This window comes from Grammomys surdaster, unplaced genomic scaffold, assembly GCF_004785775.1.
Source record: "Grammomys surdaster isolate TR1022 unplaced genomic scaffold, NIH_TR_1.0 126048, whole genome shotgun sequence".
Taxonomy (NCBI): Eukaryota; Metazoa; Chordata; class Mammalia; order Rodentia; family Muridae; genus Grammomys; species Grammomys surdaster.
In genome coordinates, this window is record NW_021620860.1 from 3238261 (window position 1) to 3260539 (window position 22279).

The 22279-nt window shown below is 42.4% G+C and overlaps 1 protein-coding gene across 2 annotated transcripts in view; it reads right to left on the reverse strand.

The window, feature by feature from the left end:
- Skap1 (src kinase associated phosphoprotein 1) overlaps window positions 1–22279 on the reverse strand; it is a 295894-nt gene that overhangs the window by 264828 nt on the left and 8787 nt on the right. For both annotated transcript variants that reach the window (XM_028754983.1, XM_028754982.1), the window contains exon 2: window positions 4231–4336. In XM_028754983.1, the coding sequence (XP_028610816.1) occupies window positions 4231–4336 (106 nt within the window). The remainder of the gene's footprint in view (window positions 1–4230; window positions 4337–22279) is intronic.

Sequence of the window (22279 nt, forward strand, 5' to 3'; positions counted from 1 at the left end):
TCACAATCATCTGTAACTCCAGTTCCAAGAAATCTGATGCCCTCTTCTGACCTCTATACAGAGTAGTGCATAGATATACACACAAGTAAAACACAGACACAGACAAGAACACACACACAAGCACACACACACACACATGCACACCAGAATTAAAGGAAAAAAGATGTAAGCAAATCTTTAAACTTGTGAATACACAATTGTCCAAATAACATATAAAACATTAGTTTTCTTGATTAAAAACAAAAACCCTGAATTTAAATGTGTTCTGTTTGGGGAGTTTATAAGCTCAGGAACAAATACTTAATTAAGTATATTAAAACTATGAAATTAATGGTAATGATATTTACTTTAAAACCCGGGCTGACTTTTGAAAATTTTACCAGACTAACTTGGGTTTCTTTTTATGACACAAAGATGTCAGAATCATAGATATTGTCAGATTTAACCTGATTTTCAAACTAAATTCATGTTAAGCAAAAATAACAAAACAAAGCAAAACAAACAAAAAAAACACTAAAATTCCTGAAGAAAATCAAAGTTCTTTTTACAAGATTTTTAAGAATAGTGTATCCTGTTTCATGCAGAGTAAAGGGCCAGCCACCCACAATGAAACCTGTTAACAGATATGTTTTCTGTCTGTATTTTAAATGTCCTGGGTTTTTGTGGAGTTTGGGCCATAAACCTGTTACACAAAGTTATTTCTTTATTTTTTTCTTCCATTTAAACATCTTATAAATCCACTTGTCTCCTGTTGGAACTCCTTGGCTATTATTAAGTTTCACAGAAGGAAACAATACACTGCGTTTGTGTCCATTGGCTCTGGCCTTCACTTCCAACAGTGAGCATGTAAGTGAGGAGGCCCAAAAAGGGCCATCAAGAGAGGATTTATCTCTATCTCAATGATAGAAATCTCCTGTTTTTTATCCCTGCCTTCACTCTCGGTGCATGATTGCTGGCAGACGGTCTCCGCTGGATCAAACGCACAAGAAACGCCCCCACTGTTTCTCCAAATGCGTAGGTACGTCATCAAGTTTCTGAACGTGGTTCCTATCTGTTTCATCCCCGTGTCTCACATCTGGAGCTAATCCTGCAGTGACCATCACCATAAGGAAGAGCTTTGGGCGGCTTTCATCCAGAGCCTACTGTTGGGGCTCGGTAAGAGCCTGGACTCGAATGTGGAAGCTGTTAGTCTTGAGGAGAAGAGGAGGACGTTTGACAGACAGTCACAAAAGGCATAGCTCAGGGCATCATCATACACCACGACAGACCTTCATTTCCCAGGAGGCCTAGAAACTGCTGTCCATGTTTGCTTTGTCCTGTGTGAAGAACGTTATCCTTCCTTGGCACACTTTCAAGTACAATAATGCAGCTGTAGATGCAGAAATCTTATTCCAACGTTGTTTGTAAGTCTGAGAAACGAGCCTCGAGCTGTAATATTGATACTGATATATTTATGAGCATGTCAGGGACGCAGCGAGCCTAGAACTATGATATTGATAGTGATATACTGATGAGCATGTCAGGGACACTGCAGAGTGCACACCACCACCATTTTCTGTGGTCAGCCATCCTGGACAACAGGAAGGTGGCAGATGGCACATGCCATTAGTAGTGATAGAGTCAAGACGCTCCAATTCAAACAATTCTGCAACCATGGCCTATACCACTGAATCTGAGCCACTGAAGACTAGGACTGAGGCCCTAGGGTTTACCAAGGCTTGGGCAGGGCCATTTTTAATTCCCTTCACCCTTTTTGTTCCCCAGCAGTGCAACGTGAAGAAAGAGTCAAGGAATGTCACGAAACAAGCCACAGAGCGGGAATATGTGAGACTGTATATAATGCAGACACATCCCAATGTACAAGTCCCGAAAGCATCATCACTTTACTGTGGCTAAAGATGAAACATTTGAAATGGCCTCCATTAATTCTTCCGTTGCTCCAGAATTCCTTGTGTAAAATGAACTCTCAGATTTGACGGTTTTCGAATTGTTCTTCACATCTTATTTTTGGGGGTAGATACAACCGTCATGCCATATGAGTAAGTGCTGGCACTTTTGCAAATTTTCAGTATCTTGAAACCACTTGGTATCAGCACATAGAGGTGCCTAATATTGGCCAGGCACAAATGGAATAATAGAGGTGATACAGCTGAATTAGGAAGATTTAGGAAAACGAGGATGCCATTAGCAATACTGTGACTGAAGAGGCGGGTGGAAGGCGTCCCCCAAGACCTGGTTAGAAGAAAGCCTCCTGTCTCCATCTTCTTGTGTGGTATCTAACCTCTGGGTCCTCACTTCCTTAGCCACTGGATAATTATGAAATCTCGAATAAAGCATCATCTTTCTAGCAACAAATCGATGAACAGAAAGCCCTCATCAATGACGCTCCCTAAAGTGCCCGCTGGTTATTTTCAATGTCTAACCCACAAACCACATGGGATGTTCTTTGGAAGCCTTCTATGAGGGTGAGGCTGTGTGTGTGTGTGTGTGTGTGTGTGTGTGTGTGTGTGTGTGTTTATACACGCACACGTACGTGTGCATGCATGTTTCAGAAGAAGACTGAGGAGAGCTATGAGGGGCCTGGAGAGATGGCTGCTACGCTTAGATCACTGGCTGTCCTTCCAGAAGACCCTGGTTTGGTTCCCAGCATTCACATAACATTCACAGACAGCTCATGGCTGTTTGTAACTCCAGATCCAGGGGACCGAATGCCTTTTTCTGACTGCTGTAAGCACCAGACAAGCATGTGGTGAACAAATATACATGTAGGCAAAATACACATACACAGAAAACATTTTTTTTTAAAAAAGGAAGCAATCTGCCCACTTAATGTTGGAACTCAGATCTTTCCTAATGCTATGATAGAAAAAATGAAAATATACATATGTGTGTCTATACAGATCAACAAAGCTGTATCTGTTTCCCACATCCCATATTTTATATCAATGGAACAACTATATTCCCTATTATATTCAGGGCTTCCCTCTTTCTCTGTAATAGAATTTGAAGTTCCACATTTATATGATCCTTATGGTAGGTAATACAAAAGCCAACTCATGAAATAAAGAAAATTCATGGGTCATTCATTAGCCAAGCCTCCATGTGCATAACTAAATCTAAACTTATCTATTAACGAAAGAACGCAATTCAAGGGTTTGATTTCAACACTTCACAGCCTACCAAAAATTAGATATTCCCGAAAGAGAGAGAGAGAGAGAGAGAGAGAGAGAGAGAGAGAGAGAGAGAGAACCCATCTTCAGCATTCTGCTTGTTTCAATTATTCAGGGCAACCCAGGCTGATAATTACACAGTCCCCAGTTGCTGAGTAAAAGTGATGCTTAATTAGCCAGCAGGAAAGGTCGATTAAGATCCAGCAGGGCACCTCGTGAGGGTCTCTCACGTTCCTGCAGGGAGTAGGTTCTGGCTGTGCCCTTCCAAAGGATAGAATTCCCCATGTCTAAGAAGTTTCCGCCAGTTCTGAAAGTAGAGGCTAAGAATGATTGGCCATGCAAAGTGGATCCAGCCCTAAGCCTGGAGATGCTCTCTAAGCATGCTCAGATCAAGCACTGTGAATCAGAACTGCACCCGGGTGGCAAAGGACATAGGAGCATGCGATTGTGCCCTCGCTCGCTTGGTTGCCACCCTTATGAGAAGTCAGTCAGGAAATGGATTGTAAGGGACGTGTTGATTTCTTCTTCCCCTAAGGAAGTGTGTGCTCCCAGCAGCTATTAGCTGCTCAGATTGTAAAATGTGCAAATGAGACCTGAGCTCCTTATTTTAAAAACTTAATGAGCACAACGTTCCTACCCAGTCTGGGGCTAATGCATACTGGTACTGTCAAAACATGGACTAGCCAGGCCTGATTTGAACTTTTCTATTGCAGAAGGGAATATGAAAGTAAAGTCAGCTCCAAAGCCTTGAGAATTCCCTTCTTCTCATTGGTTGCCTGAACAAGCATAAAGGTCTCAATTTTGTCATTATGCTTCTACCACTGCCTAGTGTTCAATAAAGGCTAACATTGGAAACTAAAATCCGCCTGGTTATTTTAAGATAATTACTAAAACGTGTTCATGTTAGTACACTCCAGTATCCTTACCTAACTCCCCCCCCCAAATTAATCCATAAATTTCTGCCAAGTATAAAAACCTGTGGCAGGTACATTCTGCTGTCGTGAACTTATACTCTGGTAAAGAAGAATTTTTAAACATAATGAAGCTGGGAGATACAAACCTGGACTTGATTTGCTGGAAACCCCGGAGAATGTGGTCTCTCTGATCCTGCGCCCCAGGACTGAGGTTCTCATTCTGCAAGCCTTCTGCCAGGAAGTCTTCAGTATCTGAAGAAAAAAGAAGAGGTGATCAACAGAGGAGAAAAGAAAATCTGAAAGATTAGGAAATGAATGTTGTTTCTTTGGTAAATGTCTATGGCTGAACAACTGAACATTAACAAACTAAGAGAACCATATACTTAATATCAGTCTGTTAGGCGTAGCTCTCTAGAATAGAGAATAGCCAAGATTTCATGCATCTCTATAAATGGCAAGTCCTAACAATCTGAGGCCTTGCTGTGAATTTAGAAAGCTGGTGCATACATTACCCACAAGAGATAACTGCTTCCGAAACCAGTTTTAAGGGGCACATCCTCACAGAAGCAGGAGGAGGTGGGGGGATGGGATAGGGATCCCTGGGTGTGTGTGGGGGGGGGAACGGGATAAGGGGATAACATCTGAAATGTAAATATAATAACCAATTTAGAAAAAAAAGGGCCATGCTTACATCCTTGATGGTCACTGAGGGCAGAGGACAGATTGTCAATTTCACAAACATGTAAATGTTATAAGTAAGTCACAGAAGGTCACAGACCAATGAGAGTAGGAGAGAAGTCCTGGTAATTGCCACGCAAATAAAAAACAGAGCCCAAGCGCAAAATCAGGAATGAGAAAGGGCAGGCATTCAGAGGAGGGACATTAATTAGCAGATACATCAGCAATGAAAATGGCAAGGCAGCCAAGTGCAGGGGCCTCATGGAGAAGAAAAATGTCTGGGAGGGGGGGAACTGCAATTAATGTGAATGTGCTTTATAAAATCCGAACATGACAGAAGCACAGACTACAGAACAAATCTTGTTATGGTGAACGAAGTAATTTGGAGGTACACAAATTTTCGAAGACAAAAATTCATTGATAGCAATTACAATTGCCAGAAATATGAGCTGCATGCTTTATCCTTCATAATATGTTTATCGTCCCTAAAAAGCATATAAATGATACAGCTGAAAGTCTCCGCCTCCAAAAAAAAAAAATGTACTCACAATATGACACTGCATCACATGTACCACCAAAATGATATGATGTACTGGCACAGCCGGGCTATGTAAGTACAGCTAAACATTTGTTTACCCTCGTACTATTCAATGATAGTAAACAAATCAGGGCTAGGTAACCATCACCAGGACTTCAGATGAGATAAAAAGCCCATGAGATTGAATTTTTATAAAGAACCACCATCAGCATCTAAGCCCTGAATCACATCAACTGTAGACATCATCTAATGGGTTCCTCCAGGGGGCTTTGAATGCTAAAGGACATGAAAATGGGAAGTTGAATTAACAGGCAAAACAAAACAAACCAGCAACATTGACATGCCATTAATGCAATACATCATGTTAATAGAAGGGCAAAAACACACAATCGTCTCAAAATCTATGGGAAGAGCATTTGACAAAATCCAGCGGTGATTCGTGATAAAAACATTCAACCTGACTAGGAAAAGAATGAAATTTCCTCAGGCTGAGAAACAGCTCCGATGTAAGCCCAACTTCAAGGGGCTAGAAGTGCAGTTCACCCTCATAGCTTGCTAAGTAAGTTTGGGACCCAATACAATGAACAAAACAGTTTTCTAAAATCCCACAGATAATCTCGTGCTTAATTGTGAAAGACTGAATGCTCCCATCTCTGTTCTAAGGACCATAGGCAACAATGGGGCTGTCACCACAGATAGTATTGCCTTCGTGATACTAGCCAGTGCAATTAGACAAGAAAATAAAGTTTAAACATCCAGATTGAGAAGAATAAAGTAGAACTATCTCTACTTGAATCTGGTGTGATCTTATATGCAGAAAACTCTAAGGTTCACATAGCATCAACATAAGGCCAACGTGTTTATAAGGTATAAAGCCAGTGTCCAAGAACCATCTGTATTTTGACATTGACTTTTGGATACAGAAGTTTGTTTTCTATACTTGGAATCTTGCATGTGCTGAGCAAATATTCTCTCCCTGAGCCACAGCACCAGCTTCAACTGTATCAGCAATGAAAAATTCAAAAACAAAGTTAGGAAAATTCTATTTAAAACATGACTTAAAGTAATTTTTAAGAATAAGTTTGCAAGGATTGGGAGATATTCAGTTGGTAAAATGTTCATCACACAAGCACAAAGAGCTGACTTTGATCCCCAGAGCCAATGTAAGAAAGCTGAATGTGATGGCCTGTACTTGTAAGCCCAGTGCTGGGGATGGAAAACCAAAAACATCCCTGGGACTGGCTGACCGACCAGGCCAGCCTGTCTGGGGGCACTAGGAGACTCTGTTGCAAAGAGAAGGGGCAGGGGGTGGAATTGGGGAAGAAGGGAGAATTTTAAGAGACAAAGAAATATTTTTAAATAGTTTCATTGGCTAGGTGTGGTGGCACATGCCTTTAATACCAGCACTTGGGAGGCAGAGCAAAGCAAATCTCCATGAGTTCGAGGCCAGCCTGGTTTACAAAGTGAGTCCACGACAGCCAGAGCTTGCTACACAGAGAAAAATAATTATATATGTAAGAAACAATATTTTTAGATTAATTTTAATCATGTGCATGTGTGCACGTATGCAAGTGCACGTGTGCGGTGCCTGTGCAGGCCAGAGGTGCCAGATCTCCCTGGAGCTGGAGGCACGGGTGGCAATGAGCCACCACCCAGTGCAGTTGCTGGAACTCAATTCAGTCCTTTGCAAGAGCAGTATATGTTCTTAAACACTGACCTGTCTCTCCAACTCTATAATGAGAGACTTTATAAAGTTGGTTTCCAGTACTCCTGATCTTTTTATTTATGTTTAAACCTCCCCCGCCTCTAAAAAGCTATTTGCAAAAATGGGCACCATGTAAGTAAAAGAAAATGTCATGCAACTAAATAAATTTTAAAATTTCAAAGAAATAGCTGATGACCACTCACTCCCCCCCCCCCAAAAAAAAAGTCAATTCCCCGGTCAGTGGAAGAACCTGTATTTAGCATACATAAGACCCTGGGTTCAAACCTCAGAATGGGGCAGTACAAAGAACAGTAAACCTAGGCGAATTACAGTCAAACTGCTGAAAAGTAAAGATAAAGAGAAAAATTTCAAAGCAGCCAGAAAAAAACGACCCATCACATACAGTAGAACAGTGATAAGAATGAGACTTGAATTTTCATCAGAAATAATGGAGGTAAGAAGGCACTGGAATGACACTTTAAAGTCCTGAAAGGGAAGGGGAGAAAAGCCTGCTCAACTCCAAATTCTATATCCAGTGACAGCGGCCATCAGAAGATGAAGGCAGAATAAAGACAATTTTGAGATCAATGAAAACTGAAAACTGTTTTGCTAGGGGAACCGCATAAAGGGAGATCTAAAGGGAGCTCGCCTCACTGAAGACGAGCGACCCCAGAGACAAACAGCCCTCCAGGAGTGCCGCGGTGCAGAAAATAGGGATCCGTTTGAAACATTCTCATGCTTAATTTTCTCAAAAGACAATGGGCAATTTCATGCACAGGCTACAACAGTGCACTGCACAGTGTATTACATACAGTACAAGCAAGAATGCGTCTCAGAAACATAGTATCACGGTAGCACAGAGGTTGAGGGCAACAGTCAACGAAACCCTATTAGCTAAGCAATATTAACTCTGAATGGATTGTGACGGTAAACCACAAAGTAGACTCACTGGAGTTACCTTAAGAAGCCAGATCAGGGGTCCCAGTTTTCAAAATAAATTCTCTTAAAAGAAAGTCAAATGAATGCTAAAAAACATTTGAGCAAGACTTTACAGGCAAGTGTAACCAAAAAATGGCAACCAGAAAATAAATAACAAAATAAGCTAAGTCCACCAGTAACAATAGTTATAGAAAAACAATCTAACGAATCCAATTTAAAAGCAGAGAGAGAGAAAGAGAGAGGGGGAGAGAGAGAGAGAGAGAGAGAGAGAGAGAGAGAGAGAGAGAGAGAGAGAGAGAACTAACACTCGATCTCAGGATGTTTGGGAAAACCCTGTGGAAACTTACTTTTTTAAGCTTCCTTTAAAATACACACACACACACACACACACACCACACACCGTGGCGGTGAGAAAGGGAGGGATGGTGAGGGAATATGGTGTTACCCTACATGGCAGGGATGGTGTGCCTTCTAGAAGCCATAGGTTGCCAGATACAAAGTCCAGTGCCAGGTGTGGATTATTTCTCATCAACCAGTTGGGTGATGGGGGGGTCCAGGGAGGGGATCCCAAAGACTTTCAAAGCTATGCAGTCTGTTGCCAGTGCTCATGGTTGCTCACCAGAACTTGATGGCAAGACCCTACTGCTGAAGACATTATTCTTTGATCACAGGGTTTGGAGAAATTGAGCCGGTACTGTCCTGGAAGTTTCCTCCTTGCTGGCTAGTTTTCACAGAACTGGAAGTTTTACCAGCCATGACGCCTGAGAGCTACAGTGATCACCAGCCTGGCAATATGTCTGTGCTGCAACAGTGGTGTGGATGTTATGGGGCAATCATTGGGTGTAAGGTCCACATCCTAGGAGGAAACTCCTAGGTATAAAAATCGGGCCAAAACCCCATAGGCCCTAAGGGTGAATGTACTATCACTTTACTAACTAGACACATGCCTTGTAAATGCGTCTCTACACCCATAGATGACTGCAGCCCTCAGACCTCACCAGAGGAGCGTTTATACAGACAACAGCAGTTAGTGGAGAGACTCACAACCAGTCAAAGTGCAGAGAACAGATGTCTCTGCAGTACTAAGAAGTAAAAAGGACGTTGGTATCACACTGCCCTCCCCTCAACGCTCAGGAAACATTGTGGAAATTAAGAGAAAAAAGACTGCAAGACCAACGGGTTGAAACAGTGTCTCAGGAGCTCACAACAGCTGCACAAGACCAAGCCAGCCTCTATTCCAGCCTGAGGGGGAGGGGTCGACCAACACCCACTCCTAGTTGATGGCTTCTGGGGGAGGAAGAGTCCATTTTCTTTACGGGTGTGGTTCCCGGTAGGATCCAATGGATGACCCCACGCCCATGAGCGAGTGTATGGTTAGCACAAATGGACTTGATGTGTTATGAAGTTGTGGAGTTGGTTGGGAGGTAGCAGGGGATCTGAGGGAGGCTGGAAACAGGGACTGAAGCCGATCAAAATATGTTGCATGGGTTATGAGAGTCCTCAAAGGATGAATAAAATATAGTACATAAAATACCCTAGACTCGATTAGATGTTGCCTACAAGAAACACACATGAATATAAAAACACAGAAAGGCTGAACATAAAAGAATGGGAAGAGCCATAGAGGAAGCAAACAGAAAGCATAAGGAAGGCAGAACTGCCGAGTGACGTCAGGCGAAGCATACTTCCAGGAGGGGAAATACCAATGGTAAAGAAGCCTATTTCAAATCAACCAAAGGGCCACGTCACATGACACTCCCAAAACAGTAAGAGTCCAGTAACTGAGCGTCCAAGTACTTGAAGCCAACTGACCTTTAGAGAACATCAGATCCCACCACCTTTTCCCTCCCTTCAGTGCTGGGTGATGAACCTAGGAACCTGTGTGTTCTAGGCGAGCACTCTACTGTGGAGCCATATCCCCAGACCCATTAAGTCGATAAAAAAATTTTTAGAATAGAAGATGGAAACATGGCTCAGTGAGTGAAGGGCTTACTGTTCAAACACGAGAACCTGGTGTCCATCACCCAAGTAAAATCTGGGCACAGCACTATAGCCTGTAACCCCACAGAGTGAGAGGCAGAGACAGGTGAGTTCTGGGGGCTTGGTGGCCAGCCAGTCCAACCAGTTCATGAACTCTAAGGCCAGTGAAAGATCCAGTCTCAAAAACTAAGGTGGAGAATAATAGAAAAATATAGTAAGCATGACTTTTCTTCCTCTACTCCAAACACACACATACATACATTAATATATATGGGTGAGCACACACACACACACATGACATAGACACAAACTGAAATGTCTTCAGAAACTTTATTCGTAACTGCCAAAGACTAGAAGCAACCACGATGTTCCTTAATTTGGATCAACAAATAATGACACAACTATACAATGACATCTTATTTGGTGTTAAAAAGAAATGAATGGGGCTGGAGAGATGGCTCGGCAGTTAGGAGCACTGACTGCTCTTCCAGAGGTCCCGAGTTCAATTCTCAGCAACCACAGGGTGGCTCACAATCACCTGTAATGGTTTGCCTTACACTTCCATATCACTGTTCATCATCAAAGGAAGTCAGGAGAGGAACTCAAGCAGGGCAGGAACCTGAAGGCAGGAGCTGATGCAGGGTCATGGAGTGCTGCTTACTGACTTGCTCCTCATAGATTGCTCAGTCTGCTTTCTTATAGGACCCAGGACCACCAGCTCACAGATGGCCCCACCCACAGTGGGCTGGGCTCTTCCCCGACAATCACTATGTAAGAAAATGCCTTGTAGCTGAATCTTATGGAGGCATTTTCTCAATTGAAGTTCCCGCCTATCAGATGACTCTGGTAAGCATATTTACAAACACCAACCATCACTGAGGCTGGGAGATCTCAACTATAGACTGTCAACATAATCCAACCGTTCTACAGATGGATGGAGTAACCTCGCTGTCAACATAATCCAACTGTTCTACAGATGGATGGAGTAACCTCACTGGAAAGAAAGAAGGAGGGAAAGGAGGGAGGGAGGGAGGGAGGGAGGATGGTGCTGATGCAAGCAGCTTTTGAAATGAGCTTGCTCTTCTCTCTCTCTCTCTCTCTGTGCGTGTGTGTGTGTTGCATACACAAGTGCATGTTTACATATATGATAGAGATAGAACTCAAGCCAGCCAGTCATACAAGGTAAGACCCTGTCTCAAAAAAACAAAGTTTTTTTTTCTGAATAACAAAATAATCTTGGCTGGTATATATATATATATCTTAAGTCTATAAGTAATATAAGTCATCAAATGAGTTAACACACAGGAGATAAGAGTCAGATCTCTAGTGTAGAATTCAAAATCATTTGTGTAGATATTCTACCCTCAAATAAAGGAGCCATACCTCCCAATCCCTGGATGTGGGCTAAACACAGCCACTTTCTTCCTTCCAAAGGCTGCAGCTTGGAGGGGGAAATAGAGTGAGCTCGTAGTGGGAAACTTGACACCAGCCAGGTGTTCGTGGTTCAACATCAACCATCATAAATCACACTGACAGTGTGGATCCTTGATGCAATGTGGTGAAAACGATACCTTTGTGACAGTCCTCCCTCAAACCTGTAACCCCGGTCTAATCAGGAGAGGAACACTAGACACATCCTGACACATTCTAACCGAGGGTCATTCTGCTGTATACCTGACTAGCTCCTCAAAAGGGATACATTTGTCAAAAGCAAGGGAAGTGTGGGAGATGGCCACAGCTGAGTGGAGCCCAAGAAGACCTGACTGTATCCTGGATAGAATCCTGAGATGGAAAGGGACATTAGGTAAAACTCTGGAAGCTGAATGAAGCGTGGATTTTAGGCGGCACGGTGATGATGCAGGCTTATTAGTCCTAAAAAAAGTACCTGTGATGGCTAATCTTGATTATCAACTTGATCACATCTGGAATCAACGAAAACTCAAGCAGCTAGACACGCCTGTGAGGGACTGTCTTGGTCTCCTTTGAGGTGAGAAGACTATCTTAAATCAGGATCGTTTGAGGTTAGAAGACCCACCCTATCTGAGCCATACCTTCCGTGGAGGACCACATAATAGGACATGGGAGAGAGAAGCTTTTGGGTTTTGCCTTCTTGCCTTCACTCCCACTGGCAAGCTCATGGATCCAGCAGCTGAAGGAGTCCTTCCCTGGTATTAGGAACCTACTTCTTTAGCATATTAACACAGACCAAAGACCAGCTGAGATATCCAGCTTTGTGAACTACCGGATTCTTGGCCTTTCTGTAGGCAAAGTCTGCTGCTGGACTAAGCAGAGCATGGAGTAAACCATCCTAATAAGTCCCCCTTTAGTAGAAATAGATCCATTCTATTGGGTCTGCCCCTCGAGAGAACGCCAACTAACACAGTACCACCCTGGTGTAAGATGCTCTAATTAAAGGGAACCGGAGGAAAGAAAGGGTTAAGGGAACTTGTCTGCTCAATATTTACATAACCTAAAATTTCTACAAAAATTCAGTTAGTAAAAGCAGTAAAACATATAATCTGAATGTCTTAAGTCTGAATGGAAAAAAAAAAGCCAAACAGTGCTAGCAAGACAGGTTTAAAAAACACTAACTTCCAAGACTGAAGACCCGAGTTCAGTTCCTAGGTCCCTCATGGTGGAAGGAAAGTATCAACTCCCGCAAGTTTTCTACACACACAGACACACACACACACACACAAATAAATAAATAAATAAATAAATTGAAAAATTAAAATATTGGGTTCAATTCATTCATCTTAGCATGCTTCCCACATGTCAGTCAGGCACTGAGGTAAACATCGGAACTTTAGCAGAGGTCGTCAGTCACTGGGGGTAAAATAGCAATTTCTCTCGCAATCTTCTTCATATTATTTATATGTCTAGATGTGTGTGTGTTTATACATTATGTGTTTCAGAGTCAGAAAAAAAAACAGTAAAATAAAAATCAGCATGAAACCTGAGGTGCTCGTGGTTTGGGTACGTGGTCTTCTCCACTCGTCACCCTTGCTTTATTCAGTGGCGGAGAACCTTGCCAGCTTTCATACAGTCAGTCCCTAACAGGGAAAGACTACCGTGGGCAAGTACAGGAAGTAGGCTGCAAAGGCAATCCTATGTTTGGATCTGGTGCCACAGGCCTGGGATCCCCAGCTACTCAGGAAGCTGAGGCAAGAGGATAGGAAGTAGAAGGCCAGCCTTCATGACTCAGTGATGTCCTGTCTCAAAATAAAAATACAAAAGGGCCTGGGATATTAGTCAGTGGTGGGCGGTTACCTACATGCTTTGGCTTGGGTTCAATCCCCAGTAGTGCAATTATGTTGATGGTGGTGGTGGTGATGATGATGATGATGATAAAGAAATCTTATGTGATGTGGTAAGTTCAAGTGTTTACTTTCTTCTTGTAGAACACACATGTACATGCACTCACGCACACACAGACATGCACACTTGAACACGCACACACAAACACACACACTGAGTTTCCCTAGTAAATTCTTCCCCAATCCAGTTTCATTAAGATATAATCAACAAATATCTTTACTAAATTCTTGTAAGTAAAATGCCTGCATCCTCCATATGCCAAAGCCTACCGGCGGGTTATAATTATGTCCTACTGAGGCTGCTGTGCGTGGGCTGATTCTTTTTCTGAAGACTTGTTCTGTTTCGGTTTTCCTTCACATAAATTATTTGAAAGGCTTGTCCCCCAATACTTGAGAAGTTAAGTGCTTACTTCTTTACCTCCAGTCAGCATCTACTCAGAGGAACAAAAAGACACAAAGACGACCTCTTCCATCTGTCTCAAGGGATATTTAGAATCTGCTCTGCAGGTATACTCCCAAGCTTTCCAGTTAAAGTATATAGCCAGGAAGACATGAAGTCAGAAGGAAGGACTACATTCCAGTTTTTGTATTTGATACTGTGAAAGATCCTGCAAAATCCTACTACCAAAACTTGATGAAAACATTGAGGAAAGAAATTAGTAGGGCTACATTCGCTCTTCAGCTGAGGAGGAGGAGCTTCTTATGGTGAGAACCCAAAGGAGCCTGAGCAAGCCTTCCTGAAGACACCAGACAGGAAAGAGATTTCAAGCCACCCTGCAGTACCTCGCCTCTCTCTGGTCACTATCCTGTTGGTAGGTTTTTCCATTAAGGTAGACAAGCCATTTGCTAACAAGAGCTCTTTGTGGAGAACGTAACTCAGGGCCAGAAGGCTTGCTTGATATATACACAAGATCCTATGTTTATAAGAAATTCTCTTGTAAGCATCACCTGTCAATAAACAAGCTGGTGGCCAATGAGCTGGGGCAGGAAATAGGAGGTGGAACACTGGCAGGAAGAGAGAGGATTCTGGGAAATACAGATTTAAAAAGAGACTCAGGCGAGAGCCAAGACAGAGCTAAGACTGGAGACAGACCTAGAAGACAAGACACAGGGAGCCTGACAAAAGCCAGCAAGTAAATGAACTCAGGGAGACACGGAGGAAGACGCCGAGGAGACTCAGGGAGACAAAGTGGGCCGGGACTAAAGAGAGGTAACTAACCAAGTGGTAGACATAGAATAGCTTAAATGGTTAAATAAGTTAAGAGCTAGTCAAAGAATGAGCCAAAGCTTCTGGCCTAAGTGTTTAGTAATAAATAAGTAGTCTCCAAGTTGATATTATTCAGAACTAAGAGGCCGGGAGGAAAAATGGAATTTGTATAATTAGGTTTTTTTTAACAGTCCTGGATTTGATACTTGGCACTCAGAAAAACAAATCCTCTTCCTTTACAGACATCATATTCTGTCGAATCAGAATGCTTTGGGATCCCTGTGATAGCAATATTCAGTGTCAAAAAGGAGGGTGAGGGTGTCTGCCCACAGTTACCTTCGGCTAGGGAGTGAGCAGTAAATACCATATAATAATGGTATTTCCATCCATCACATGGAAAAGATGCCAGTCGCCAGCCATAAACAACACCACACACAAATGTACCTACTCTTCCGCATGTATCCCGTGATCAAGGCAGATCTAGCAAAGGATATATACTCAGATGCACGTTACAATTATGATACATGCTACCAAGAAGGTCTGGGCTGGCTGTACGAGTAACATCCACAAAGCTCTCTGAAGCTCACGAGCCCAGGTGAGTTACAGAGAATGAGAAGATTTAAACTTGGAGAGCCAAAGAGGGTCAGGAGGGAAAAGAGAGGTAGCAATGTTCATCTAGAAGGCACACTTGTAAAGACATAGTATTTCATCTAAGAGTAACTCGTGATAACTTTAAATCTTGTATTTTAAAAGGTAAGCACAGCTTTGGTAAAGCCTGTGTTCTCAGTAAAATTCACACCTGCCTGAAAACAAAAATGCCCTTAGGTTCCAGACATCTGTGCAAGGAAGTCAGAGCAAGGAAAAAAAAAGATCAAGGGACGAGAAGGCATGTACAGCAACGGAAGCACAATAGCATCATGGCATCCTGCAAACACCTGCTACGGCGGAAAGGCCGCCTGGCCAGGACGTCCTGATGGTTTCTCAAACTCTCTGACCTTGTCCCTTTGCAAGGTTACCATTTTGTTTATTTGGAAAATGACATCTTAAGGGTCACATTTTTTTTTCTAACGATTGAAGGATAAATGCGGCTTCTTTCTGATTTCTCCATAATGCTCTCGACACACTGGAGGGGAAACAATCCTGGAGTCAGTGCTAACAGTTGCAAATGTTTTCTGTTGATGTATGTTTCTAAAACTCGGAAGTTTGCTTCCATCAACCTTTTATTTGGAGGCAAGATGAATGACCCAGTGCTGTTGAAAACAATTCCACCAACCAAATACCAATAAAAATGTTCCTAGAGGGGATACTGTGGGAAAGTATTTGAACTACTAAAGCAGAACTTGCATTTCTGAGAAGAATAATGGATAAGTGTCTGCCTGTAACTGGCTTTGCACCCAAGAAAATATTTGAGGTTTTTTGTTTGTTTGTTTGTTTGTTTGGGTCTGTGAATGAAAAGATTAGCATAAGTTAAAATGTTAATTTTAATTCATTACTTTAACTAATTCTGTGGACTTGAATACTGGCTAGTGGTCCAGGCTTCTTTTGTGTTAAGAAGTCCCCAGAATATCTGCACATACCATTTAAGTATAAATGGTTGTCCTGGGTGGGCATGACCACAGAAATGTCCTGGTTGTACTAAGTCAATCCCTGTTTTACTTCAACAATCCGCAGCTGATTTCTGCCATCATTCAATGTCCCCACCCCTGTCCCTGCCCCTCCCCCCACCCCAGGCTCTTCCTCTAATCACCACACCTCCAGGTATTTCCATCTTCATTGACTGTAACCACTTTGTTAGCCAGGGCACACTGTGTGGACTAGGTTTGTGTAGTGTATTTCTGCGTCCAGCTTTTCACTTGCTGTTGACTGTGAGCATTTGCTTAGGTCTCCACTATAATCCCAATGGCCGTGTGTTTCCCCCAAAGTCACCAAAATGGTAGTATTAAAAGGTGGAAGTTCTGGACAGAGATCAACTGGACTGAGGGAGTCTTTATTTTTATAGAGGCCTCAGGGTGCTGACTTATCTGGTCTACTGTGTAAGGGCACAGAAAGTTTCTACTTTAAAACACCAAGTAGGTCCTCACTAGACATTAAATCTGCCAGTGTCTTGGTCTTCAACTTCCTAATCTGTAAAACTATGAAAAATAAACCTTTGCTGCTTATAAACTACCCTGCTTTTAGCACTTCATTAGAGCACCCCAGAGAGCCTAAGACAACTATTAACTGTTTGTTCTGCCTACCTTCAAGGAGCTTAGAAGTTACCAACTTCATTCATAATCTGTTTATGGCTTCACCCTTATGACTTAAAGAGGAATTAAATCCTGTCCCTCCGTTTAACGATAGTGGTGGGAACTGGAGAGATGGCTCAGTGGTTAAGAGCACTGACTGCTCTTCCAGAGGTCCTGAGTTCAGTTCCTAGCAACTACATGATAGTTCACAACCATATGTAATGGGATTAGATGCCCTCTTCTGGTGTGTCTGAAGACAGCTACAGTGTACTCATATAAATAAAATAAATCTTAAAAAAAAAAACAAAAATCAATAATGGTGAGTTGGTATCTTCTGGCTCTTTCTCTCCATGTGAAGATTTCAGACCAAGAGAATTATCAGTGCTCTATTATGTATGTTATACTTCAAGAATTTGACATCTGTACATTTATATTGTTTCATAATCTTCACTATAATAATATTAATAGCCTCCTTTGCTAATTCTTTACTTTTTGTAACATGGGTTTTTTTTTCTTTCTTGACCTCTTTATTTGTTTTGTCTCAGATATTTAAACTGTGCTGTCTAATGCAGTAGACACTAACTACACGTGGCTATTTAGATTTAAGGTAAAATAAAACAAAACAAGCTGGCAGTGGTGGTGTGTTCCTTTAAACCTAAAACTTGCGGGGGGGGGGGGGGGCCGGGTAGAGACGAGAGAATGAGGAGTCCGAGACCAGCCTCAACTATATAGTGGGACCAGTTTGCTCTATAAGAGGTTCTACCTCGAAAGAAATAAAAGCTAAGATTTCTGTAAGCTGCGGGTGTAACTCAGCTGGTAGAGGGCTTGCCTAGCATAGTGGGTTTGGTCCCCAGCACTGTAAATTGAGTGTGGTGACACACACCTGTAATCCTAACACGCCGGAGATGGAGGCAGGAGGATGAAAATGTCAAGGTTTAGCAGAAAGATTTTAATAGCCCAAGGTTGGGGGAAGTACTAAGACACAGACGTACTAAGACAGATGGCTGTCTGCACGAGATCAAGCCAATCAAAACTCCGCCCTGGATGGGGGAGGTGCCCACAGGGCTCCACCCCTGGCTGAGTTGATTGGCAGTTGATGGCTGCCGAGGGACAGAGAGTTCTTTTACTCCAGGAGTACACAGTAGTCCCTGGGAGGTTGACCATGCTCCACATGGTTCATCATGTCATGCTGGGGTGCATGTCTGGTACGTATTGGCCCCCGATATGCTCAGTACGGTTTTATATCCAGTTTCCATGTATTTCTTCCCATCACTCACTGATCTGTAACGTTACTTTGGAGATCTCTCACGTTACTTTGGGGATCTCTCTGACATTTTGAGTGAGAACATTTCTCAGCATTTGTGCTAATTCAGGAGGAAGCATATGCTCTAATGCTGCAGAGTATGCCTTTCTTACTTTTAGTATTTTCTCTGGGGCCTGTGTGTCCTATGTGTGTGTAATGTGCTGTACCCTGTGTCCATTTTGTCCCCAATCCAGTCTTGACAGCCACTTTCTTACTACCTGTTTGATCTTAGATCTCCGTTTCCTCATCCATTTGGGGCCATATTAATAACGCCAGTCTCATGAAAGTGTATGAAAATTAAACTGTAGATATCTGAAAATGAATGAAAACAATATGTAGACTGTATTAAACACATAAGAACCTGATAATTAAAACTATAATAATATTAATAATAACAATCTGAGCCCTTTACCTCTCCTATCATTTAAAAAAAAAAGTAACAAACGAGAGGGAAAAAGAACTCCATTTTTAAAACTTAGAATTAATTAGAAAATAATATTTTAGATACATAAAAATACATACATGAAACAAATCTATTTATAGCGAAGTTAGCAGAGCCTACCTTCTCATAAATGCTTAAATCATACAAGAACAGAATAGGGAATTTTTTAAATGCCACCTCAAAGATTCTACAAAGCAAAATTTCAACTGAAATATCAGAGTAGAAAAACTGGGACTCTATAGAGGTGTATAATATTCCCAACCTAGACAGCAACAAAAAAATGGGCCAACTTCTCCCCCTCCTCGTAAAGTTCTCATAGAAATCAACAGACTCCAAAAGGATAAATGGCCTCTGAAGGACATTAAAGGAGTCCTCACAAGTCTCGCCTCCTGTAGAAAGGCAAGGATGGACCAACAAGGTGAGCAAAGACACAGTTGCAAATTTTCACGTGGCCAGGAAGCTGGGGGCGGGGCGGGGAGGGGAAGGGAGGAGCGTATTTGGGTTATTTGAATTTCATTCTGAAAACAATTTACAAGTCAGGACTAAGCAGACCTCTGAACTACTCCACGGGGAGTGAGAACTTCCTCCCAGGGAAGCCCACAGCTCTCCTCAGGTTCCAGGTCATTTTCGAGGAACTGGGTTCTCAGGGTTCCGCACCTTACAGGTTCTGTGCTTCTTCTACACATGCTCTGTCCTGGTTATCAAGGCTTAGAACAGCTGGAGACTTTTGATTGACACAACTGGGGAGATCACTACTGACATCTAGTGAGTAGAAAATGAGAAGAAGGCTGCTGAACTTTCTGGAATACACATAACAGCCCCAACAGGGAAGACTTTTCTAGCTCAATCTGTCAGTAATTTCGAGGTTGAGAAATCCTGGTTTTTGACCTATCTTCTTCCTCAATTTCCCCAAACCACTATTCCCATGATGGGTCTGTGACGGAAGAAGACATCACTGGCTGGAGATACCGGTGATACAGGGGTAGCAAGAGGGATTTACATAGCAGCCATTCAAAGGATTTCCTCATCCCTAAGCACCTTGCAACCCTGTTAGCAGAGTGTACACACCCCCTATTCCTCCCTCTGATTTAGCTCCAAGCCTTCTTACATTTTCTCCCTTTCTCCTATACAGGACAAAATCAAAAGACATTTTTTCCTTGCTGGTACTTACAGTCTGACCATCCATTCGGTTGTTAAAGCCCTCAACAACACCCTACATACAATAGGGATTGGGGTGTGGTAGTGGGGTAGAGGCTCACACCTTTAATCCCAGCTTTCAGGCGGGGACCACTGCGAGTTTGAGGCCAGCCTGGTCTACATAGTGAGACACTGTCTCTAATAACAATGATGATGATGGTAATAATATTAATACTAATAATGATGATGTTATTTCCCCAACAATGACAGCTCATTTCCTAAGAGAGATTCTAGACCTAGCTATTAAGATGATATTTTTAACTAATTTCATTAAGTATAGTACTTAAGCAGTTTTTAATCATTTTAAGTATAGGAAAAGATAAGATACGTTTTAATCTTACCGTCATCTGAGGATCTTAACATATTGACGCAACCATCATAGATCTAATTTTTGTCATGTTATAAGCCATTACGCCCTACAGAAGTCTTATAATTTCTGCAACATTTGTTCCTATTTATTTCCCTTGTGTTTCCAAGTTCATTGCTTGCTTTTCTGGTTTGTCAGAGCTACACAATAGGCTAGGTGATTATAAGAGACGGCTGTTGGGAGCTCGAGTCTTTAAGTCCCACTATATAATCTTACTGTTCAGCTTGAGTATGGAAGATGGGGCAGACTGAGCTCAGGAACAGAACAGTCTTAGCGTCCAAATGGCAAGTCTTTCTGAAAACCAATGACTTGGATAGAATAATTTGTGATATATGTAAATTCACCTCAGGGAGCAGACAGATGTCTCAGTGGGTAAGCGTGCTTGCTGCACAAACATGGGGTTATGAGTTCAAATCCCAGCAATGATAGAAAAAAAAAAGAAAGAAAAGAGAAGTCAGGGATGGCCATGCACATCTGTGACACCAGCAGTAGGACAGGGAGAGGAGATCATGGATTGCTGGAGCCTCCTGCTCCAGCCCATCTCCAAGATCAGTGAGAGACGCTCGGCCACAGAGGCTATAGGTGGAAACTGACTACAGGACACTCAGCATCTTCCTTCGCCCTTGCAAGCACACCAGCACATACATGTGGTCCGCACACCCCACGCACACAAAGTTCTCATCGCGGATGTTTCTCCTAACATTGTTGACATTCTAGTATTAGTATGTTAATGGAAGAATATGGTGTTAAATCACACAATAGGAGTTTTACTAAAACATAGTCACTAGTAGATTTATGCTTGGTTGGACTGTGTAATAGTTTGAATGGCTTTAGAGACTGCATATTATACCTCAAGTGTGAGAAACACGGTAAGATGCCTACATAGCCAGAGAAAATATTTGACTGTGGCTCGAGAGATGGCTCGGTGGTTAAGAGTTCCAACTGCTCTTGCAGAGGACCCAAGTTCAGTTCTCAACACCCAGGTCAGATGGCTCCCAACTCTCTGCAACTCAGTTCCATGGGATCCAGACAGTTCTTCTGGCCTCTGTGAGTACTTGCATGTATGTACACATACCCCTTACAGTCAGTCAGTCTCTCTCTCTCTCTCTCTCTCTCTCTCTCTCTCTCTCTCTCCTCTCAATATATGTAACTCTATTTTGTTACTTAATTTCTTTTGTTCCTTTAGGTTCTGGTGATTTTATTTGCCAGACCCTCGTTCGAACATTGAGCTCCATCCCCAGGCCCTCAACTTTTTACCTTGTTGAGGAAGGGGGTCTCTTGTTTCTACTATGCTCTGTGTGTTAAATGCTAGCTGCCCCTGAGAAGCCAGTTGATTCTTCTATCTCTGCCTCCTGGTAGGAGTGCTGGAGTTCCAGATGTGAACAGCTACATCTGGCTTTTTTTTTTTAAATGTGAGCTGCTAGGATCATATCCAGTTTATTGCCAGCCTTGCGTGGCAAATGAACCACTGAGCCATCTCCCCAGTCTCCTAACTGAATTTTACTAAACTTAGAATCATATTTCTATTAAAATATTTTTCCTTTCTGATGCCCCTTTTGTGTGCCTATTTCTTCATCACTATAAATACATCTTTCTTCCCTCCTCCCTCCATTTCTCCCACTGTTCTTTCCTTGTATTTTTCTTCCTTTCTTACCAGTAGTTTTGATTGATGATTTACACGAAATACACTACTGGTGGTGGTGGTGGTGGTATTTTTCCCCAGTGCTGAAGTCAGACTAAGGGCCTCTCCCTATTGCCTGTACTTGTCCAGGCATTAGTGTAACACCAATACCATCAGTGTAAATGCACTAATCTTTAACATACACACACCTGTATGGCCTCCATCTAGATCAGCAGAGGAAAGTTTCCACCACCTAGACTCCTCCCTAACAATGCCCCTCCTCAAAGACAACCGCCAGTCTGACTTCTGTCATAATAGAATCTAAAACTTCACACACTCGTGACTATCCTCAGCAGAATGTCTTTGAGATTTATTTACACTTGTGTATAGATTTATCACATTTGCTATGTAGTCTTCCACCGTTCGAATACATTGCTCAGCATCTGTTCTTTTACTTCTAGGTAATGAGCTGTTGTCAACTTTAGACTTGTAGTGGTTTGAATGAAACTGGCTTCCATACGATCATATACTTGAATGCTTAGTCACCCAGCAGTGGCACTATTTGAAACCATGTCAGGTCCAGGTGTGCACATGTGTGCTCCATCTCTTTCTCTCTCTCCCCTGTGCCTGTAGATCAGGATGTAGCTCTCAGCTACTGCTCCAGCACCTGCGTGCA